Consider the following 22,093-nt stretch of genomic DNA (forward strand, 5'->3'; position numbering starts at 1 on the left):
TTCTTCAAATCTCAGCTGAGTAATGGAGAAATAAACGGGCCTAATCAGGTTTGTGTTTCTTCCACGAAGAGATGAAAGACATTCACAGGGACAGTGGTGATAGCAACGAGGTGACTCATCTGTGGGAACTCTTTAGACAGAGCATTTTGCATCATCAGGCCTATGAACAGTGACAATCACTACAGCTCGCAAGGAGGCACATTCATGCACAAATTTACAGTACTCTTGACTGGTTGGTCAATTCCAGTCTGTGTCCCCTTTATAGGCTTTCACATTGATTGTCTCTAGCACCAGTTCAGCCCAGCCCAACCCCAATCTCATTCATTTCTATGCAGGGCTAAGTTGATATAGAAGTTGTTTTGATTCCACTTCAGTCACACTTACAGCAGACTCATGGAAATAAGTGAGGATTAGGTAAATCATGAAAACTGATTAATTACAGAAATTTGTGCACTTCCCAGGAACAGAAATGACTAAGATTACAAGGGCTGTGGGGGCAGTTTTTTGTATTTCATGATGGCTGATTATATTCTGACTCTCTGACTTCGGTACTAGAAAAATTAATGTTTCTTCATGTGCCATAAAGCCTTATTCTACGGAAGCTTATTCTCCAGTAAATCCCACTGTTTTTAATTAGATGCACTCCCACGTGAGTATGCGTAGGATTTCAGTCTGCATGAGAACAGCTCCCAATTATTTAATTTTTTTTTCTAATTTCAGGTTTTAGAGCAATAACTGAAACTGAACCAGAGGAATGACACCTTTGCCACTCTGGTAAGCGGTAATTGTGGTTATAAGGCTGAAATACAACTGCACAGATTTTAGAGAAAACAGTTACATGCTCAGTTTACTGTATTCATCAGCAACATAAACCCTAAGTGATGTTTAATCATTATGAATTTGTTAAAAACATAATGCTTGATCATTCATGTCATCCTTTTAAAAATAAGTAGAACCCTCCTGGTAGAGACCAAAACATATTTGTTATACACAACAGACAAAAATGAGTGTAGTAAGAGAATAGGTGAAAGTGCAGCAAAGGAGTATGCTGGGTGGTACATGGGTTGATTAGTTGATTGTATCTAAAAATACAAGCCCTTTTCAGACTTTGAAGGAAAGCATGATGAGCATCAACTGGGATGGGATGTAAGTACAATATATATTTTGTAATGGCTATACAAGGCTATACAAATAAATTCAAAAGTTAGTACAGATGGGAAAGGCAACTGCATACTAGAGATTCCTCTATGTGTGTATTGAGGCTCTGCTAATGTTCTCATTTACATGATATTGCTCTCCCTGGGTATTTATTTTAGCCCAATGAGCATGTGAAGAAGACCAAAACAATGGCAATGGCAGCATTGTCTGTTTGAGGAACCATTTATGAGGGATGAAGGACTGTGAGATCCATGTGATTGTTTATTAGGAGCATCTGGATTTCTGGATATCTCTCCCTGCCGCCCTCTCTGTCTATCTTTTGGGAAAAGGACTTTCAGAGTGGTACCCAATTTTAAAAAAATACAGTCAAACCAAAGGCAGAAGATTCAAGAGTCTCTGGAAAATACAACAGTGCTTAAAAAAAAGGTTGAAGGCAGCAGGAAAAGGGAAAGACCAAATACAAGATGGAATGACTCACTAAAGGAAGCCACAGCCTTGAGTTTACATGAGCTGAGCAGGGCTGTTGAGGGCAGGACATTTTGGAAAGTGCTCATTCATAGAGTTGCCATAAATTGAAAGAGACTTGACAACATATCACAACAATAAGGCAGAACATAGATAGATAGATAGATAGATAGATAGATAGATAGATAGATAGATAGATAGATAGATAGATAGATAGATAGATAGATAGATAGATAGATAGATAGATAGATAGATAGACAGACAGACAGACAGACAGACAGACAGACAGACAGACAGACAGACAGACAGACAGACATAGATACATAGATACCCAATCCTCACCAATCTTGGAGGGATTGTAGAGTCATTAGAAGAATCTCTCTGATTCTGGTGTCTCTGGGTTCCTGGGGTTAACTTTCCTGGGGAACCCTCCTTGTGGATGAATAACTCATCTGAAACCCAAACTTCACCACATTTGCAGGACTTATAGAGAAGAGTCAAGAGAAGATTCCCTGAAATTTTGGTGTCTAAATATTTGGAGAGGCATTTTATATGGTTTTGAATTTAAAAATGAATTGACAAATCAATTTATCATTCATCAGAAGAAATTTGAAAATTTGTTATTTGTCGACTTTTATGGATCATTAATAAAAACAAATCACTATTTTTCTGATTTGTGCCCATCTCTAATGGTCACTTTTGAGCTATAGCCCACCCCATTCAGCTGAGTCCCTGGGCCTTCTTCATAGGCTTTACAGGGGACCAGAAGGGCTGTGATGGGGGAAAGAGAGGAGGACTGTTCCTGCTCCTTTCTGGACTTGTTGCACGTACCTAAATCTGGATTCTGCCATAAGACTGAACTGTGTCTTTGTATAGTTTGGGAGCCAAGAGACTTATTCTGAGTCTGACCTTTATAAAGCAAGTACTCTGTGATTACTCTATGTCATGATGTTGGGTGGAACACAAATGCTTTTAAGTACTGTACCTAAGTACTGAAGCCCTTGGCTGTCTTTATGTCTTGACTGTCTTTATGTCTCCAGCACCAGTCAGCAAGAAACTTCTGGAAAGTCCACAGACAGGGTATGATGATAGTGGCCAGCCACTCCCTATTGGTTGTCACTAGTATCTAGTATAAGAGTATGTGCTACACAGACTGTTCATTTTCAACGTTCACAGTTATTATAGTGCTGATCGTAACCTTTGAGGCTCTGTACAGGATGGGGCTTGGATATCTGAAAGATGGCTTCCTGTCACATGAGCCTGCCTATCCATTAAGATGATGAACAGAAGTCTTCTTCTAAACCCCATATTATAATCCACTGAATGTTTGGACAGGATCAGGGAATGGGGAACATCCTTATATGTAGCTATGCCCAGGCTCTTGATACCTTGTTTTAGATGCCCGCCCTGGTTCTATTTTGGTGGCTTCATTTCACATGGCAGAATACCTTAAAAAACAAAACACTGGTTTACAGCAGGCAGGTAGCCTGTGGCCTTCTGGTTCCTATCGGACTCCTTATAACTCTAGCCAGAAAAGCTGATGGCAAGGAAAACTGAGAACGGCCCCCACATCACCTGTCCCAGGTTGATTAAGTAGGTTGATTAGATTCTTGATTCCTCCCTGGTATGTTTAGAAGATTCTGTTTGATACTGAAGTTGTGCATGATGTTGGTTGATAAGCAACTTAGTTTTTGTTACGATGTTGATTTTCAGTCACATGTTAAATGTCCTTCATTTGCTATTCAGCACTGTGGTCTTTTTCTTTTGTATTATTGTCTTTATTACTTCTTATCATTACTGTCATTTTGTTCCACTGCATTCTTCTCCCTGTACCCGTCCCTTCCCCTATTGTTGAATCCTTTCTTCTGCCCCTCTCCTTCTAACTTTGTTCCCAGGTGTGGTGGAAGAGGCAGATCATTCCATCAAAAACTTTGAGCAGTGAGCATTATTTTATCCCTCAGCTAAGTTATTGGATGCAAGATGGAGGGTTGGGTAGGGAATGTGGAACAGTTTAAGTACAAAATGGATGCTTCAGGTGCAAGAAAGGATATCATTTTCTTGCATTCACCTTATGTGTCATTTAAAAATGAGCAGGGGTTTTGCACAAGTATGAAAATATAAAAGGTCAATATTGGGGATTTCCTCTGGCTTTTCAGACATTAAATTGTGCACATAAGGTTGCTTTTATGAAATCCCACCCCTTCCATAATGTTAAAAAGACTTTGTTATCATGAGGATTGAATTTGACAGCAAAGTAATATCCAAGTCATAACAACCATCTGGGAACATCTTTGCTGTGATACCCTCAGAAAATGGCAATTTGATTAGATTGTTTAGGGTTGATTTGTTTATTGTTTTTAATGACACAAAGGTGAAGGCTTCCACAGATTGTTTTTCCTCTTGCTGGAAGAAAGCCTCATCAATCACAATGTTTTGAAGTGTGGTTTATTGGCTAGATCACAAACCTGATTTATTCCATTTATTCCAAAGATCCTCGTTAAATAAGCATACAAGTGGCGGGGGGGGGGAGTGACAATTAATATATTTTCTGCCAGCTAAAATAAACACAGCAGATCTCTCAAAGCCATTTTGCCAGTTCTGTCCTACTGAAAGGTACTAATAGGCTTCTAGATAATACAACCATGAAAGGCTGAGCAAAACCACCATTGTTCTTGATGCAGAAAAGGGTGATTCTTCTTATTTTCATACCCGCAACAATGGTCTCCAACTGTGTTAGTGAATTCAGTGTACAAGGAAACAGTGCAAGTGTATAAAGGGTCCAATGCAGAAAAAGTAGGTCTGCTGTTCTGAAATTTGGAGAAAGTAGGTTTGCTGCTGTGTCATTTATGCTAGTAAACATCTATACCACAGGAAGAACCTCTGTCCTCTGGGCATAATATGGTCCACTGGGTGTCAAAATTTGGGCTTCAGAGTGTCTGGAAACCTTCAGCCCCACCTTTTTGGACTGTGGAGGAAGCCTGGGAGATTAACCTCAGCTGTTAGAGAAGAGAAGGGAAGGTGGCATGTGGAGAAGGTTATCTTTCAGTGGGTAACCAGTTTGGATTACCTTTGATGTGTGTGTGTGTGTGTGTGTGTGTGTGTGTGTGTGTGTGTGTGTGTGTGTGTGTGTGTGTGTGTGTGTGTGTGTGTGTGTGTGTGTGTGTGTGTGTGTGTGTGTGTGTGTGTGTTTCCCAGATTAAATATTGTAATGCTTAATAAATAGTAGTCAGCTAAAGCAGATGGATTTTGGCATGAGCATTGTGGGTCACCTTAGAAATGACAAATAACTCTTAATTCTGTCACTTTGAATGAAAGGTCTGGTGAGTCAGGTTTATTCCAAGCAGCTGAGCTGAAGCATGCAAATTACCTATGGAACAGATTGTAATTGACTATCTGATGATGTCATAATGGGTCCATTTAGCTCCAGCCTACTCAGAGAAGATATGTCGATAATACAGCAATTTATTCATTTTTCATGCCTGGATGGAGGGGAATATTACCAAATGGGAGATCTGCATTTGTTCCGCACATGGAAAGCAGCAAAGCTACACAGCAACTTCTGAATGGCTTCATTGAGGAAATGTATTGGGAAGCTCTGGTAGGAGAAGAAGAAGAAGAATTTGCAGATCTTAGAAATAACACCATCAGAGCTACAAAAACGGCAGTATTAGGAACAGCATACATACTGTGCCAATATTTAACATATACTTAGGTTTTTGGTAAAAACTTGTATTTGTTATATAACACCAGTTAATGGTTTTATAATTTTGATTGACTGTGCCTGGTATTTTTGAATCATCATCATCATCCTAGAACTACAGACCTGGAAGGGACCCTGTGGATCATCTAGCCCAGCCCCTACTAGGGAGGCACACTGGGGAATTGAACTGCCCTGTCTAGCTCTGGAGGCCAGAGACCCAGGAGCTATCCAGCAGTTCCTTAATACCAACATTCCTTCTGCATTCAACCTTGTCCTCTCTTCCTCCTTGAGCCTCAGGGGAGGCTTTGTATACATCTGTCAACAGTCCTGATTGATCAGAGAACTTTACAGATTGGGTCCCTTTTTAAAAAGCAGCTGCTTTTCCATTGCTCCATTCCACATTAGCTGAAAGCATGGCAACTGCGCAGATCTACCCAGCCACCCACCCCAGTCAGCTTTCTCAAATGCAGATGGACAGCCACTCCATGGCAGGGACATGCACACTTGGCCCAGCTTGTATGATACTTGGTTCTTAGTTGTTACAGTGAGGAGGTAGGATTAAAATCACAGAAAAGTGGCAGTAAGGTATAATAGGTGCTGGGAATGAGAAGAAGCTGATCTAGGAGTGCATGCGTAGGCTTTACAGCAGGGTAAACCCACACTCAAGAATTTGGACCACAGCCAGTAGCTCATAGCTTTGCATATGTTTCTGAAACAGTGTCTCTGATCTATACAGTATAGCCCGGGGGCACCAGGCAACCCCTGCAAATCTGTTTTGGAGCCCCCAGCCCTTGTCAAGAACCTGATATTCTCCAGGGAGGGAGGAAGAAACATGAAGGAAGGAAAATTGCAGTAGCGACAGAATATGTTGGTCACACTGAAATGGAATAGTCATGAGGAAATATTGGGTACCATCCAGTACATAACAAACTGTAGACTGAAAATCTGCATGCCAGATTGATGCCATGTTAATCTGTTGCCACAAACACACCACGCATGAACAATAAAGACCAGACTCTCACATTAAAGACTGACAAATTTATTGTGCCATAAGTTTTCCCAAGTGGCTGCACACTTTGTCAGTTTAGTTTTATCCTGTATCTTCCAGATGTGTACATAGGTCTGTATGTGCAGATAGACAATAGATAGGTACAGACACACATAAAGTGGCATCATAGAGGAGAAAGAATGGTAAACAATGTAGTCAGACTGAAATGAAATGGAGAGAGTCTCTCTCTTCTGGGAGTGGTTATGGTCAATGAGGCAATGATCACTGCCTATACTTTCTGTGCAGATGGATACAAATCCAGAAAATCTCAACTCAGCTTTTACTATCATGTAGAAGTGTGAAATTGGAATGGTTCGTTTGAGGGTCATAGAAGCTCAACATGTTCAGAGCTTTTCAAATGTAAAATAGTGTGTGTGGGGCGGATTAGATTAAAGTGTAGAAGTTGATAAGAATCCAAGAGTTATTCAGTCGAACTTCACTGAATCCCAACTGTTGAAGGGGTCTCTAGAAAGTCCCAAAATTAGTAGAATAAAACCCAAGCTCTGAGAAAATCACAGACCTGAAAAACAGTAAGGCCTTTAAAAGGTGTATGAGCCAGGAAGGTGTACTTAATTTTAGGCTGAAGTGCCTTTCCCCTCCTGTTTAGAAGGCACTAGAGCTGATTCTATTTGTGTGCGTGCAAGTAGTGTGTGCAAAATCTGCCCACACAACGCTAGCATCTTACCCCTCTTGGCTACTTCAGTGGTTTAGGTCTCTGGTTGTGGAACCAAAGGTTGGGAGTTCAATTCCCCCCTGTGCCTCCTTGATAGGGGCTGGACTCGATGATCCATGGGGTCCCTTCCAGCTTTACGGTTCTAAGTATATTATTATTGTCATCAGTTTCTCTCCCTTCTTTCCAATTCTAATCACTTCCACTTCATCTAGCCTGGCCACTGTGTCATTCACTTCTTGCAGCTGTGATTTTCATTTTCTTTCCTAACCAGAGTGTGAAGCCATTAAAACAGTTTAAAAAAAAAAAAATCTAAGCCTTTGATCTGCATTAGCCCTCTGGGCCTGAATCCAATTTGTGAAGAGGCTGGTGTTTTTAAAATGATATCGCGCGCCCATGTCAGTGCCTATTAGTCATTGCTTTTCAGACAAATGTGAGGCATCCATTCTTCCTAGCCATGATTTTTAGAGTTGGATCGCCCTCAGCCACCTCCAAGCTTAGGACAGCAAGAGATCCCAACAGATCCCTCAATCCCAAGAATCTTACAGGTGTTTATTCTGAGGAACTGGCAAATCAATACACAGCAATTCTGTACTGTTTTACTCCACTTGTACATCTGGGCAGACTTTCTCAGCTTCAGTTTACCTTTTGGCCTTGTCTGTCCCCGCCATTTGGGACACAGGTCCTTGACAGTCTTACTGTTGGATGGAACATGAGCCACGGATAAAGTCTGAAGCTCCAGGTTTGCCTGGCGGATACCTGTGGGAAAGGGATGTGGAGAAGAGGATCCCCCGAGTCTTTCTCTGCTTCCTGAGGTATTCTGCCTCGGTTTGCATCTGAAGAGTGTGAAGATGTCCTGGCCCAGCTTCTGTTGGCAACAGTGTGATTCGCGTGAGGAGGAGGGGCTGAGGCATGAAAGGACTGGACAGAAAGGTATAACAGCAGTTTTCAACTAATAAATAAAAGGCTAACATAAAGTAGAAGAAAAGCAGCATCTTACTATCAGGCATGGTGAAGGTGAGAAACAATGGATGCAGATTGGAGGAAAATTTCCACAGAGGTTTTTAAAGAGAAGACAGTACATGCTGCTAAGGATGATTTGAACTGGGTAATCCATAAATTCTGGGTGCTCTGACTGACATAAAGCTAACCATGTGTAAAGATTATGAAATTGTCTCCTTTTCCCAATGGAGCAATTGTGAGATTGCCAGATGCACAGCAGAACAGAACCCTGTGCTTTCATATACAACTGTGTTCGCATATATTCCTTTCAACCATTTCCACATGTATTGCAAAATCTTCAGATATAACAGAACCCTTAATTAGCCACCTATTTTTGTTGTAAACAGAACAAGAATGCAGACCTGATCTCGGAAAGGAATCTCTGCTAGGTAAGAACGTAAGAATAGCGCTGTCACTCAAACAGGGCACTGACATTTTGCCCTTGAAAGGGCATCGCCAGAGACTCTGTGGCCTACAGTTGCTAGGAAACTTCACTGGATCATGCAATTTGGAGGTAAAGTGCTAACCAGGGAAGAAATTAAGAGGAGTAGCATTCCTTGTTATGGCGCAGTAGCAGTGGGAGTAGCTCAGCTGATTCTTCCTGACTCTAGATCATTAGGGTAAAGACAGAAAGACTTCGTTCTTCTGCAGATGTCTTTGGAGGGGGTGGGGGAGGAAGAAAGGAAGGAAGTCCATTGTGACTAATATTTTACTCACATTCCACTGACTCTACCCTGCTTTACCATTTTTGATTTGCAACAAATCTGCAAACAGCATCCTGATTTTGGGGACAAGCATAATTTTGCTTGTTGCACTGTGGTGGGGGGGAGGGGAGGGAGAAAATGCAGTAGTTTTAAATCCGTGTCCCTTTTTTCATTCACTGTGGTCTGGACTGTGCAGGCTGTTTGTCACAAACAGGTGAGCTGGTGTTTCTGACTTGGGGCAACCGGTGGCTTCCCTGGGAGCACCTCAGTGTCCACAACAACATTCTGCAGCAAAGAGAATCCCTCATCTCTATTCCAGAGGCTTGTGCATCTGCTATGATTTGAATGGATCCAGTTGACTTGGAGGTGGACAGGGCTTTTGACCCCTGAATGTATCTCCTGTTGGAAGGGAGTGTGTGTATTGGAACCAGTCCCAGAGCCTACATGACTGAGCAGGTGAAGCCACAGCATTCCTTTAGGAGGGTCAGGCCTGTCTTTGTCACATAGGGTGAAGAGGTTTGCTGCCCTCTTGATGTCATCTTCTTGTCTTTTGCAGGAGCTGTGAAGGGGGGGGGAGGGGAAGAGTCACTGCCATGGGAAAAGTAATTGAAAGGCACAAATCTGTCAGAGGTAAGGTGATACACAACTACCAGTGCAACCCGGGTACATTCTGTCAGCTGCCTTACAGGCTACATGGCAGCAGAAACCCTTGATCTCCCATAAAAAAATCCCAAAAAACATTCAATAGAGAGAAGTCACCAACCACATCTCTCTGAGGTAGACTTAAACAAAATAGATGGAAGCATGCATTTCACTTTACACTTTTTGGTATGTCAGTAAAATTCTTGGATATGTCTTTTAAAATGTAAAATATGAAATGGCATTGAGAAGGTCAACAGAAGAGTTTCCATAAATGGCATAATCAAGACAGTAATCTGAAAAACATAATAGTTTTTTTGGTTGCCAGGTCACAAGCACTAGGTGATGTCTCAAGCAATTGCTATGCTTCTCTGGGTCTCCAGGTAGGGAAATCAAGATCAGATTAAAGGTTCACCTAATCCAGCATTTTCCCCCCGACAGAGTGATCACTACTAATTTTGTGCCTGGAACAAGGATATGAAATTATGTTCTCCCCCCCCCCCCGCCCAACTCTTTGCCATTTTCTTAAAAGAATGGAAAGCACAGTAGTACTTTCCCAATTTTAGTCCTCAACAGAAAGTATGTTTTCAGTCTTATAATCAAGTGGTTGTTTTTCCCTTTTGAAAGGCAATTATTGAGGATTAATATTTCAGCCTCTGCAGCCTGGAATCTTTCTAAATAAAAAAAGGGAGGCAACCATTCTCTTTCAAGATAAGCAAACTTGTCTTCTTTACTTTGTTAGAGCTATTAAAAATATGAGGACATTTAAGGTTGCTTGTTTCTGCATGGGTGGGAGGGGAACAGTTTTATTTTTGGGGAAAAATCATAATTCCATTGAAAATCATACTTTTTAGAAATTACCATTTTCTTTTTTATCTTGCGGATGTTAATAAATTTGAAATTAATTACATTAATTTCCAATTACATTGATCTTATAAAATATTAATAAAAATGCTATTTTAAGACATACACCTCCAAATTTAACTTAGTTGTTCCGTTTATTTCCTTTGAAAATTAATTGCCAAAACCCAATTAAATGAAAGGTATAAAGATGTCTGGAATATAGCTATTAATGATAAGTTAATGTGTAATGTTACAGTAAAGAAGAGATTGAGAAATAAAAATATTTTTACAGACATTTGGGTAGAATTTAAGGATTTTGTATTAATAAAGAGGAAGGATGTGGAACTTCACAAGAGTCAATGCAATTTTGGAAAGGCAATGGGGCTCCATAAAGGAAAAAATCTGTTAAATCTCCAAATAATCCGGGAGGGGGAACATTTTGTATAATTCTTTTTGTTGTTTTGCATTATTAGTTTTCTCAGGGTTTGCATGCTTATATTTTATGGATAATTAGTTAATAAAAATATATCATAACTCAAAAAACCTTTGTCCAACTTCCCCAAATTTGACACTGAGCAAAAGAAGACTGTCTGCTAACAACTGTGACAAATTTGGGGCTGATCTTAAGCTCAATTTCAAAGTTACAATTTTTTGTTTGCCTTGCCTTGTAGAGTGTCAGTTTGCTCTGCTGCACAATAACAGAGTTGTACTACCATGCAGTATACTTCCATTGTGTTTTTATGCTCCTGCATTCAAAACATTTTTGAAACATGACTTAAGTACATTATCTGCAACCTAAGTTTAATTTTCATATATGTTAGCATTTGGGCCTAGGACTTTCATAGCTGTGAGACTCATTTCTGTGTAACTGAAATGTGCCTGTAGCTTTGCAAAAAGTCACACGTTTTCAATATTTATGGATTTCTGTACATAGAAGCAATGTGGATTAATAAAACTTGTAGAAAGAAATAACCTAATGTTGCTGGCAATCATTTCAACAATAAAAATACTTACACCTTGATACCCAGATGAGCACTGGCATGATTGAAAGGGGTTATTTGATTTCTCACTGGAATTAACCCATTCAGGGATAAATGCCAGCTGTAGTGAATCACCACAGACTGAAACTACCAAAGAGTGTTATAAAGTTTTACAATGCTTGGAGGTAATTGCTTGAGTGTCATACATGTGATTGTGACAAGGACACGCAGCCTTTTTTTTGTCAGCCTTCGCAGGCCAGTGGGAAGAGCAACTTTGTGTCCCCAGATATCTACCTGTTTTCAAGGGGGAAGTATTGGAGAGCTTGTTCTTCAAAAACTCTGCCATTTCCTTGTCTTCTTCACGTTCTCTGTGAAAGGAAGAAATTGGTTTCTGGCAGAGCTTGGAAGTAACATGTTAAAAATAATGATGTTAACCATAACACATTTTTGGAGGGGAAAGAAGAGGCAAAGATGTTGCTTTTTCTCAGGTTTTAATTTTAACAATAAAACCTGCCATTGTTGGCATAATTAGTAATATTCACTTATTATTCAAAAATTGAGGGAAGGATTTGGGACATTCCTTCCCCTAAGTTTAATGGGAATGAGCAGTTCAGGGAAGAGAGAATTGGCAGAAGAGAACTGGTAAAAGGTAGGCTGGGTATGTTCTAAGAAGTTATGGCTAATTGCAACCAATTGACAAGCTGCCAGCACTTCTATGAGAAGGTGGAGAATTGACAGAGGGCAGACGTGGTGGAGGTATGTGACCCAGGGGATGAGAATTAGCTTCTTTCTCCCTTTTGCCTGCCAAAATTCCCCCTCTACTTCAGTCTGTAGAAGTTAAAATAACATTTTATTATTAACTTAATGATTTACAGTACTTTAAAATATGCAGATTTTTAAACAGCCCTGTCTCACACACTGAAGACAACACAAAACCAGGTCAAAACAAAACACAACAATGGTCTCATGGGCAAAATGAAAGAACAGGGAGACCATGGTTAAGAGTTCTCTTGGTGGCTTTTAACATTCAAAGATCAGAATCCTATGGCCTTTTTATGAATGTCAAAGAACAAACACGGACACTGCTCTTGCTGATTGATAAGGTGCCAGCTGCCTATTGGTTGTACACCTGTTTGCACATGCAGCACATGCTGGCACAATTAACTGCAATTAGCTGTGGCAGCTTCTGCATTTGCTCTTGTACACATATAAAAATGGACCAGGAACCTAGACAACGTGGCCTACCTTAGGGTGACTGTAGGACTGTAACAGTGAAATAACTATATGTTGGTTCAAGCTCCTTAGAAGAAGGATGGAATACAATGCAAACAGCATCCACAATTACTCTGGGCAGTGGACATGCTTGGAAACAGACAAAAACAATGTTTTCCATAAGTACCTGAGCCTTTCAAACTCCACATCATCCACAAGGAAATCACGGGTCTCCACCAGTTTGTGAATCTGCTGCACTAACTCTTCCTCACGCTGCTTCTTTTCTTTTGATTTTTTATTCTCTGCACCATGTGGAGAAAGAGAAAATCACACAGCCATAAGATCACAGTGCAAGAAATCTGCAAACGCTACCCCTTTGTCTGAAATGAGACACTGGTTCCATGCACATTCCTGCCACCCTTGGAACTCTATGGAAAAACTAAGCTCCCAAAGCACTCAAGCCTCCGGGAGAATGGCGGGGGGTGCTGAGCTCACCTGGAAGGGCAATCAGCTTCTGCAGCTCCTTTTTCAATCTGCTGATTTCCTTACAAAGCTGAATGTCATCCATCCTGCAAATAGAAAAGGGGGGAGAAATGACAACAATCCCTAAAGCACAAGGAACGACATCTGAGGAACCCACCAGCTTTTAGTGGGGTGAAAAGACCACTGGACCTGGAAGGTAAGTTGGAAATATTGCTGAGCTAATGTTCATGACTTCTTGTCTACTGAGCATATTTTCTCCAGAAAATTAAGTCTGGGGTGGGGGTGGGGAGAAGCTGTGTGGATCTTCAACATTCATACCACTGAGTTCTACAACTATCTGCTTGGAGACTAACTTCAAGATGAAGTTTGATCAGATAGCTTTAAAATGCATTGCTTTTGCAAATGCCACTAAGGCATAATTCATTCCAGACAAAATTCAGTGGAACTCATCTTTGCGTTGAAGAGATATGAGCACAAATACTACAAGTATGATAAGCACTGCAGGCACTATAAATAAGTTACAAAAAGAAAGCTACCTGCTGGTGGTGCAGGAGGGGCACTGAAGGTGATTCTCACCCAGAGAACTATTCATCTGAGGACTGACCTTGCATTCAGACCTTCTCCCAGATCCCTGCCTTTAGTTTTCATTAGGATGTGTGGGGTACAACTTCAGGCTGAGTTTCACAATTTTAATGAACCATTCAGTGGAGCTGACTATAATCGTGTGGCATTTTTATATTTCTTCGATGCATTCTGAAGTCGAGTACTTCACCTGAGGGGAGTTTCAACAAAAATCAGTAGAGTAATTCTGTAACTGCATGGTGAAGTGGGCCACATGTGGCCTCCGGGGGCAATTTTGTTCCACCAATACCTCCTTGAAAGCCCTTATACCTACATTAAATATTTCAAATATATTCTTGGTAGACAATGAAAGACACAAAAACTGTCTCAATTTTTAAAAAATTGTTTTTAAAGTTAAACCTATTTTCCAGTTTGAGAATAAGAAATGTTGGCCTTTATGTTGTCAGTAAATCTGAAAAACAGCCTTTTGCTTTACTGAGATTACCCACCTCTGCCATATAGAACTGGGTGTTAGCCAGCCCCGAGGCAGAGAAAAACATGAAGGTACTTGATTTCTTTACTTGAGGGCAAAACTAGCGGAGGCTGCTTCACTGTATGAGCTCAAGAGCTGCTGGGATTTCCAGGAAAGCATGAGCTTGGTTTGCACTAACTTCAGGCAGGCTATTTGCAATTCAGGTGGTCAGCCTGAGGGTAATTAATGGGTAGAAATATAATTCCCAGTTGGGTTCAACTTCAAGCTGCTGGACACCAAAGTTATTGGCATTGATCCATGCTCGTTAAATCATAATGATGTTGCAGATTATCTGTGGCCACCAAGCTAGAGCCAAGATTTAATGCCTGTACACTGGGGGCACCTTGGTGTATACAAAGGCACAACTCAGCATCTCAGGGGAGTTTTGAAGGACCGAGAATCCCTTGTCATGGTGGATTAACCTCTCTTGAACTGCCCTAAAGGAGGACAGCGGGATTCTTGTATTGATTTTCATTCTCTTTTGCCCATTTCTTAGCTGCTTTCCCAAACCATACCCTTCCCACGGTAGCTTGTGCTTATAGCGTTAAACTCCCAAGAAATAAATTAATAGCAGCACACTTGGTCAAATTTTAAAGTTTTGAAAGCTGTTTCAGGACAATACAAATGTCAAAATATCCAGCAGCCGCAACATATAAAGGTTAATCCCAAGGAAAACAGATTTTTAAAAAACCCTTTAAACGCAGATGGAGGTGGGGCCAGCTGTATGTCTTTCAAATGGTCCACATGGCAGGGGCCACTGCTGAGGTACCACTATTCGTAGCAATTCTAAGTGTGATATGCGGAGCTGAGTATCATGTGGTTAGATCTCAGAGAAAAAGCCTTCTCCGTGTGTAAGAATCTGACACATCTGACTTTAACCTCCAACTTATCAAAAGGCCTAATTGCAATACCTATTTTAACTCTATTGCTGTCATATCCTCAGCTTCATTGAAGCCACTACAGCTTCACTGTAGATGGTCTGTTCATTGGAATTTGGTCACAACAGAGTTAGATGTTGTTTTTATGTGTCATGAAGTTGCCTCCGATTGAGGAGGCAACTTGACTGCCCTATGAGAGAAAACAAAAGATATTTCAATAAATTTTACATATTAGGTTATATTCTGCATGATAAATACATTTTAAAATGAATTGGATGGGATTTGTGGTACTTGCAAATTTAGTTTTTAATTGAGCTTGCCCGTCTGTAGCACTGAAGGTGGCTGAAACTGGTAGGTAAGATAAAAAACCCGCAAATATTCTTTAAAATAAGAGGAAATGATTTTAAGTCATAGTATATCCCTAAATTCACTAAAGACACATTGAAGGCTTCCTTACAGTATAAGGCAACTTATTTCTTCTTTGAAACCATATGGGGTGGCAATGGGGGGGGAGCTGCTTTTGCATAGAGATCAAGGGCTTTCTGCAATTGCAGATTTTGAGATCTTTCTCAAATAAATCTGTTTGATGTATTCGCGAAGGCTTTCACGGCCGGGATCTAATGGTTGTTGTGGGGTTTTCGGGCTTCTTGGCCGTGTTCTGAAAGTGGTTCTTCCTAACGTTTTGCCAGTCTCTGTGGCCGGCATCTTCAGAGGACAAGGGTGAAAGACACTGTATCAATTATATATAGTGATTGTATCAGTTATATATAGTGATTGTTGTTTAGTCATTAAGTCGTGTCCACCCCATGGACCACAGCACGCCAGGCCCTCCTGTCTTCCACTGCCTCCTGGAGTTGGGTCAGATTCATGTTGGTAGTTTCGATGACACTGTCCAACCATCTCGTCCTCTGTTGAAAATACCCACACTATATGTGTATACTACACCTGAGTTGTAATTGGATTTTGGTCTCTTATTGCACACACAAAAAATCTGCCAGACAGGAACCAGAATTCACTGCAGAAGGGCCCACAGCTGCATTCCTAAGGGTTGTTACAATGTCCCTTTCTTTTAACTAAATCTGCAGTATGTCACTATATATCTACAATTTATAGTAAAAGCATGACAAAGCTGGCAAGGAGATTTCTTAGGAGGATGTCATGTTTCATCAGGGGTTAAGCCAATGATTCTTGGTGGTTCTCCCAGGGTAAAAACAGATAGACAAACAATGCTTTAAGCTAAAAAAAATAACGAATTAATGGTCAATGCCTCAGATGAGGACCATGAGTCACTAATCCCTATGAAACAGGGTTAAGGGTGAGTAGACTTAGATATGCCCTTAAATTTCATTTGAAATGTGGTGTTTTAACTCTAATATCTTACAGAGCCATTGGCCCCAGTAGCCACTACCTTGTTTGGTCTAATGTTTCTTGTCAGGCTGTATTTGCACTGGAAATTTGAATCAATTTCTGTTCACCCAGCTCACCTGTGGGAGGTTCAGACCGAGGCTGCAATTACACTGGCAATAAGAACTACATTGAAGCATCACTTAAATCGATTTAGATGTTATCGTTCACATGATGCAAGGGTGAAATCAATGTATATGGCCTGCAAAGTGAGTTCTTCTTTTTTTTCAACTGGCTGATGGGCTTTTTCAAATACTTTGCTTTTTAAAACTGATTGAATTCAATGAGGTTTTGTGGATGTGAATGCTGCTGTCATTTTAATTTGTACCTATGTGACACTGACACTTTCCCTTTGGTTTTTTATTTTTAAAAATTCTTAAAGTGTTTATCACTGAATCATTTCATCAATATGTTCAGCATTACAACCACCTCCTCTGTTCTCTCCATTTGGCTGATGAAGGAGCTGGCAAAGCAACAGAAGACCAGCGGGCACAGAATTGGCGCAGACTGGCCAGGCGTGGACAAGGAGGATGGTCCACATACTAGTAGTACCGACCTGCAAAAAAGCTGGAAGTCTTCTCTCTCCCCACCCACTGTTTTATCGTTTTTTCATTTTTTGCTAGAGCAACCTCTTCAGTATTTCCCACATGGTTTCAAGTGACTATTACGATAATAGGTGGCACCTCCTAGACACTTGATTTATTGATGTATCACTTACTTAAAAAATAATAATAAAATCTTTAAGAATAGCATGCTCCTAAAACGGAAAGGAAATGAGTCGGTTCTAGCAGTGTAGACACCAAAACTGTTTTAAATCAACAGAAGTAAACTGATTTCTATTCAGTGCATGTGAACATGGCCACTGGTTTAAATGCCACAGGATGTGAACCTGATTTTTAAAAAAGACAGAACAGAAATTGATTCAAGTTTCCAGTACAAATACAGCCTGACAAGAAACATTATACCACACAAGGTAGTGGCCACTGGGGCAGATGGCTCTGTAAGGTATTAGAGCAATCCATGGAACAAAAATTGTGCCAATTCCTGCTAGCTAGGCTGGCTAGCCATAGCATTCTCATTCTGTAACAGGGTGAGCTTCTGAGGGCCAAATTATATGCTAGAGATAACCCATCATGAGAAGGTGAAATCTGTCAGGGTTGCACAGAAGATCACTTAAATAGAACTTCATGACTGAGCAATCAGACTTACAAACGAAGTCTACGTTTTAGTCCAGAACTGCAAGCACATCATGAAGCAAGCTACCGTGCAAACTACTGGAGATGTCAAAAGCACTTACAACGGGGACAATCACACATTTTTCAGCACTTTAATTCCCTCTTCCAGTGATAGGTTATTTACAATGCATAGTTTGGTCCTGAGTACCAACTGCTTTACTTTACAGCCCAACTCAGTCAGGGCAGCCTTTGGTGTCCCTCTTTCAAAACACTTATTCTATAAGTGGATGAGAGGAGTAGAATAAGAAGTGTGTGTGCGTGCATGCCTGCACGCTCGCATGCACACACACAAGATAGGAGGTCAAGTGTGACACCAACCCTTGCTGAATCCAGTGCCATATTTGGCCATGATCACTCTCATCATGTGTCCTGCAACCCACTATCTATCACCTCATGTGTTTCTCAGGGACAACCCACTGCATATCAATAGACTAAGGTACTAATATTCCCTCCCCCTTTTTTAAAATCAGTTTGTCCCCTCTCCCAACAATGTTCATCTTCAAAGGTATCTTCTCCCACTACTGTACTTGGTTAATATTTTGGTTTTTTTGTTGGCAAAATATGTAGCAACTGTCAAGCACTGATAATAACCATTGTCTCCGCACTGGGATCAATAAAGATATTGAGGGTGACAAACACTTGAGCGAACATGCTCATCCTTTGGAAGAGATTGTCACAAATATGATATGATAGTGAAGTCTCTGGATGGAAGGAGGAAGACAGAAAAAGAAGGATCGAAGAGAAAGTGCTACTTAAAGCCTGAAATGGGAACTTGTACACAACTACAAATGGGAAAGAATACTGTAGTTTCTAGGTCTTCATCCACATTTCCTTGTAGAGTTAGTTCTAATTTTGATGAGGAAAATGATGCCCGAGGTGATCAGGAAACAAAAAGGTTAGCTATCCCAGAAGAGTCAGTGGATGAAACATTTGCATGGTACCCCAGCACTCCCATTCCTATGGCCACGTTTTAGGCACAGCAAATACATGGAGGTAGAGGACCATCCAATAATTTGAGTGCAGGGTGAGGAAGCCAAATACCAGTTAATCCTATGTATTCATTGCCCACAGAATTCAACTGGCTGAATGGGACTAATAAGAAATCCATTAAAGCAGTTGTTTTCCAACCCTTGCCCTTTTTTATGTAGGTTCGTCTGTTAGCAGTACATGGCAGAAGATTCAGGGCAGGGAGGAGGTGTTCTACGATTCGCAAGGTTGCCAGGGTAAGGCCAGCACAGCCATTTGGCATTTTAGTGTGGGGAGAGAAGGAGGGAGGGAGGGAGAGACAAATAAATAAGATTCTTTGAGGCATGTTCTTATGGAACACGATTGACAGTCTTTTAAAGGAGAGTGCCTGCTGATGAGAACATTGTAGTAAATTGTCATTTTAATAAAATCCCCACCATTAAAATGGTGGCACAAAAATTTTCAAGTTCAGGAATAGAGGAGTAGGTGGAGCGGTCATTCTCATAAGAAACTGAGCAGAGGTGGTGGAGGAGGGAAAAGGATGAGGAGGGGCAGGAGGGGGAGTTTGGAATTGCTTGCAAGAGACCTCCCTGGAGCTGACCGTACAAACTGGGGGAATGAGATAGCAACTGCTTATCCTGGCAGTTGGCACTTTGCACCTTGCTGAGCCCTCCCACACATGCCCTCCTGCTTTTCCAGCATATGACTCACATATATCTGAGTTCAGACTCCCTCCGCACCAGGACTTCACGGATCCTCTCAATTTTGAAAAGCTCTCCTTCAATGTCATCAATGGTAGTTGTGGAGTCGGCCATGGACACAATTTCATCCTCTAAAAGGAAGGCAGAAAATGAGCTGTGTTAGCAGAAGGAAACATGGATGAGGACATTGGGAGACAAGTTGGTGTGCCCCCCCCTCCAAAATGAGCGGGCCTCAGAGTTCAGTTGGAGACATCTTCAATGGCACCGCTTCAAATATACCTCAGCACACCTGAGTAACCCTGGCAAGCTGAGTAATCTGTTCAGCCTCAAGTCTTCAATAGCACTTCTAAGACCCAGTGCTCAGATACCAATAGTTTGTTGCTGTGGATGATGACATGAAGATGATGCTGAAGAAATGGGAGAACTCTAGGCCTGCTTTTGCTCTAACCTGAGAGTTTGGTGGATGGCAGCTGCTCTTCCATTCTTGCATCAAACTCCTCTCTGAGTATGAAAGAAGGACTGTAGTCCATTCCTCTGTTGTGCCCAGGGGGCCACATTTCCCTTTTTATTCCTCTCATGAATTGTCATTCCCTGCATCTCTTGAGGCATTCCCCCCCCAAGAGATCATTTATCATTGCAGAGCCTGAGCTTTCAGATTTAAAAAAGTAGTGTATGTGAATATTTTCCCATCTTACCTGAATGAAACTACTGTATAATGATTAGAAACTGAATTATATGTGTATGTCTCCCTGCAGCCCCAGGCTTGATGAGAAGACAGCATGATACCATTACGGTTCTGTCAAAGGACCAAAGAAGAAGAGTGTCCTCTTTCAAGGAAGGAAGGAAGGAAGAAGCAGGAGCAGGGAGGAACACCATTACATGACCTCCATGGAGACTCTGCTCACTCAGTGTCCTTCTCCCCATGGAAAGTCATTATCCCCATGGAAGTTCTGCTTGCTCAATGACATTTCTGCTACTGAATTTTAAAATGTTAGTTCAAAAGTGTCTTTAGCTTTCTGAAAGAAGGCCATAGCTCCATGGCAAAGGTCCCCAATTGATTGCCTGCCATTTCCAGATAGGACGGAGAAAGTCTCTTCCATGACACCCAGGAAAGATCCTGATGACCAGCATAGAAGCAGACAATAATGAGCCAGATGGACTCATGTTCTGACTTGATATTGTGGTTTACAGTTGCTTAAAACAAAGGGACATGGTGGTACTGCAGGTTAAACCGCAGATGCCTCTGTGCTGCAAGGTTGGAAGAACAGCAGTCATAAGAACAAATCCACTCAACGGAGTTGTCCCAGGTCCTGCCAATCTAGCAGTTTGCAAGCATGCAAATATGAGTAAATAAATAGGTACCATCATGGTGGGAAGGTTGCGCTGGCCACGTGACCACGGAAACTGTCTTTGGACAAACGGTGGCTCTATCGGTTGGAAATTGGGCTGAGCACCGCCCCCTAGAGTTGGACATGACTGGACTAAATGTCAAGGGAAACCTTTACCTTTACCTAAAACAATTTTATAAAATTTTAAACCAGTTCACTGAATGTAATATACACTAAAACAGAAATCAAAATGACCCAAGTGGAAATGTTGTCTCTGCCAGTGCAGCGTGCCACCACAATCCTCCCTAAAAAACTAAAGGAGAAACTCCCAGGCTTTTAACAAAAGGGTTCAAAACCAAAATGCTATTCTTATTGAGAATTTAATTATTCACTTAACCTGCTTCCATGTAAAGAACAATCACTTCTGGACATTGAGTTTTAAGCTGTCCAGGATTGTCCAGAGTAGAGCGCTCTCTCTCTCTCTCTCTCTCTCTCTCTCTCTCTCTCTCTCTCTGTGTGTGTGTGTGTGTGTGTGTCCTGTGACATCAAGTCAGAACCAACTTATAGCAACCCTAACAGGGCTTTCATGGTAAGTGAGATATTTAAGGAGTGGCTTTACCAATTCCACTCCCCCAGTCAGTTCCATAGCCAAGTGGGAATTCAAACCCTGTTCTCCAGAGTCCTAATCCATTACTCTATCCACTACACCACACTGGGAATCCATACTGAGAGCAGAGCTAGCCCAAGACTGCCTGATAACAAGATGTCAAAATTGCACACTTCCTCAGTCAATGTACAGCAGTTGACTGGACCAACAAGTCAATCTGACCTGAACAGTTCTGATGGGATAATGCCCACCTTCACACCTGAGGGAACAGAACAGTTCAGAGCATTGTGTGGCATACAGAGATCTATCCTCTGGCAGAAGGAAAGAGCTAGATGGCTCAGGAGGAACAGACAAGAAGCCGCTACATCGCCCCCAGCACTGGTGGTAAAGGTAGTTGCCTCACCCTGCCAAATGGTGGAGCTTACCCTAGTGGAGAAATGGCAGGTCCATGTGATATAAGAATGGCCGAGAATCTCCTCTGGTGTCAGAGGGCATATGGAATGCAGCAGGACAGTGAAGCCTCAAACAACATAGTCATACATGCATGCAGCTTCCATGAGATGGGGTGGAGGTAACAAAAGTGCCCAGATTCAATGTTTTAAATAATATGGCATTTTTTTAAAAAAAAAATTGGACCATCAATCTGATGAAAGTGGTACTATGGCCAATAGTTGTCAAAGGTGTGTGTGTGCTATTTTCCTGTCTGATATGCCTTTCTACTTGTTAAAAAACCAGCAGGATAGCAGGTGAAAGGGAGTGTGTATGGGTGGGGATGTGGGTGGGTGGGGGGAAATTCTGGCATCCTGGCCCGCCACTGCTTTGTGAACTGCCAGAAGGACTGTTAGCAATGTGTTTTTAAGGCAGGGTTGTCTTTCATCAATGGAGAGAGTGGAAGGGAGAGGTGCTATCACCAGGGCCATCCTGCCATTCAGGCAGAGGAAATGTTTTCATTGGCTCCTTGCTGCTCTGTTGTCAGT

At 41.5% G+C, this 22,093-nt stretch overlaps 1 protein-coding gene across 1 annotated transcript in view; it reads right to left on the reverse strand.

Moving 5' to 3' along the window:
• Window positions 1-6,346: 6,346 nt before the first annotated feature.
• The window catches only part of LOC110080407 (bMERB domain-containing protein 1), a 29,474-nt gene continuing 13,727 nt past the window's right edge, over window positions 6,347-22,093 (reverse strand). Inside the window, exons 2-6 of the mRNA XM_020796287.3 lie at window positions 19,192-19,312; window positions 12,917-12,990; window positions 12,609-12,723; window positions 11,504-11,577; window positions 6,347-9,306 (exon numbers count right to left, since the gene is read on the reverse strand). Coding sequence (XP_020651946.2) covers window positions 9,188-9,306; window positions 11,504-11,577; window positions 12,609-12,723; window positions 12,917-12,990; window positions 19,192-19,312 — 503 coding nt within the window. The 3' untranslated portion in view covers window positions 6,347-9,187. The remainder of the gene's footprint in view (window positions 9,307-11,503; window positions 11,578-12,608; window positions 12,724-12,916; window positions 12,991-19,191; window positions 19,313-22,093) is intronic.

The sequence above is a fragment of the Pogona vitticeps genome, chromosome 2 (genome assembly GCF_051106095.1).
Source record: "Pogona vitticeps strain Pit_001003342236 chromosome 2, PviZW2.1, whole genome shotgun sequence".
Classification (NCBI taxonomy): Eukaryota; Metazoa; Chordata; class Lepidosauria; order Squamata; family Agamidae; genus Pogona; species Pogona vitticeps.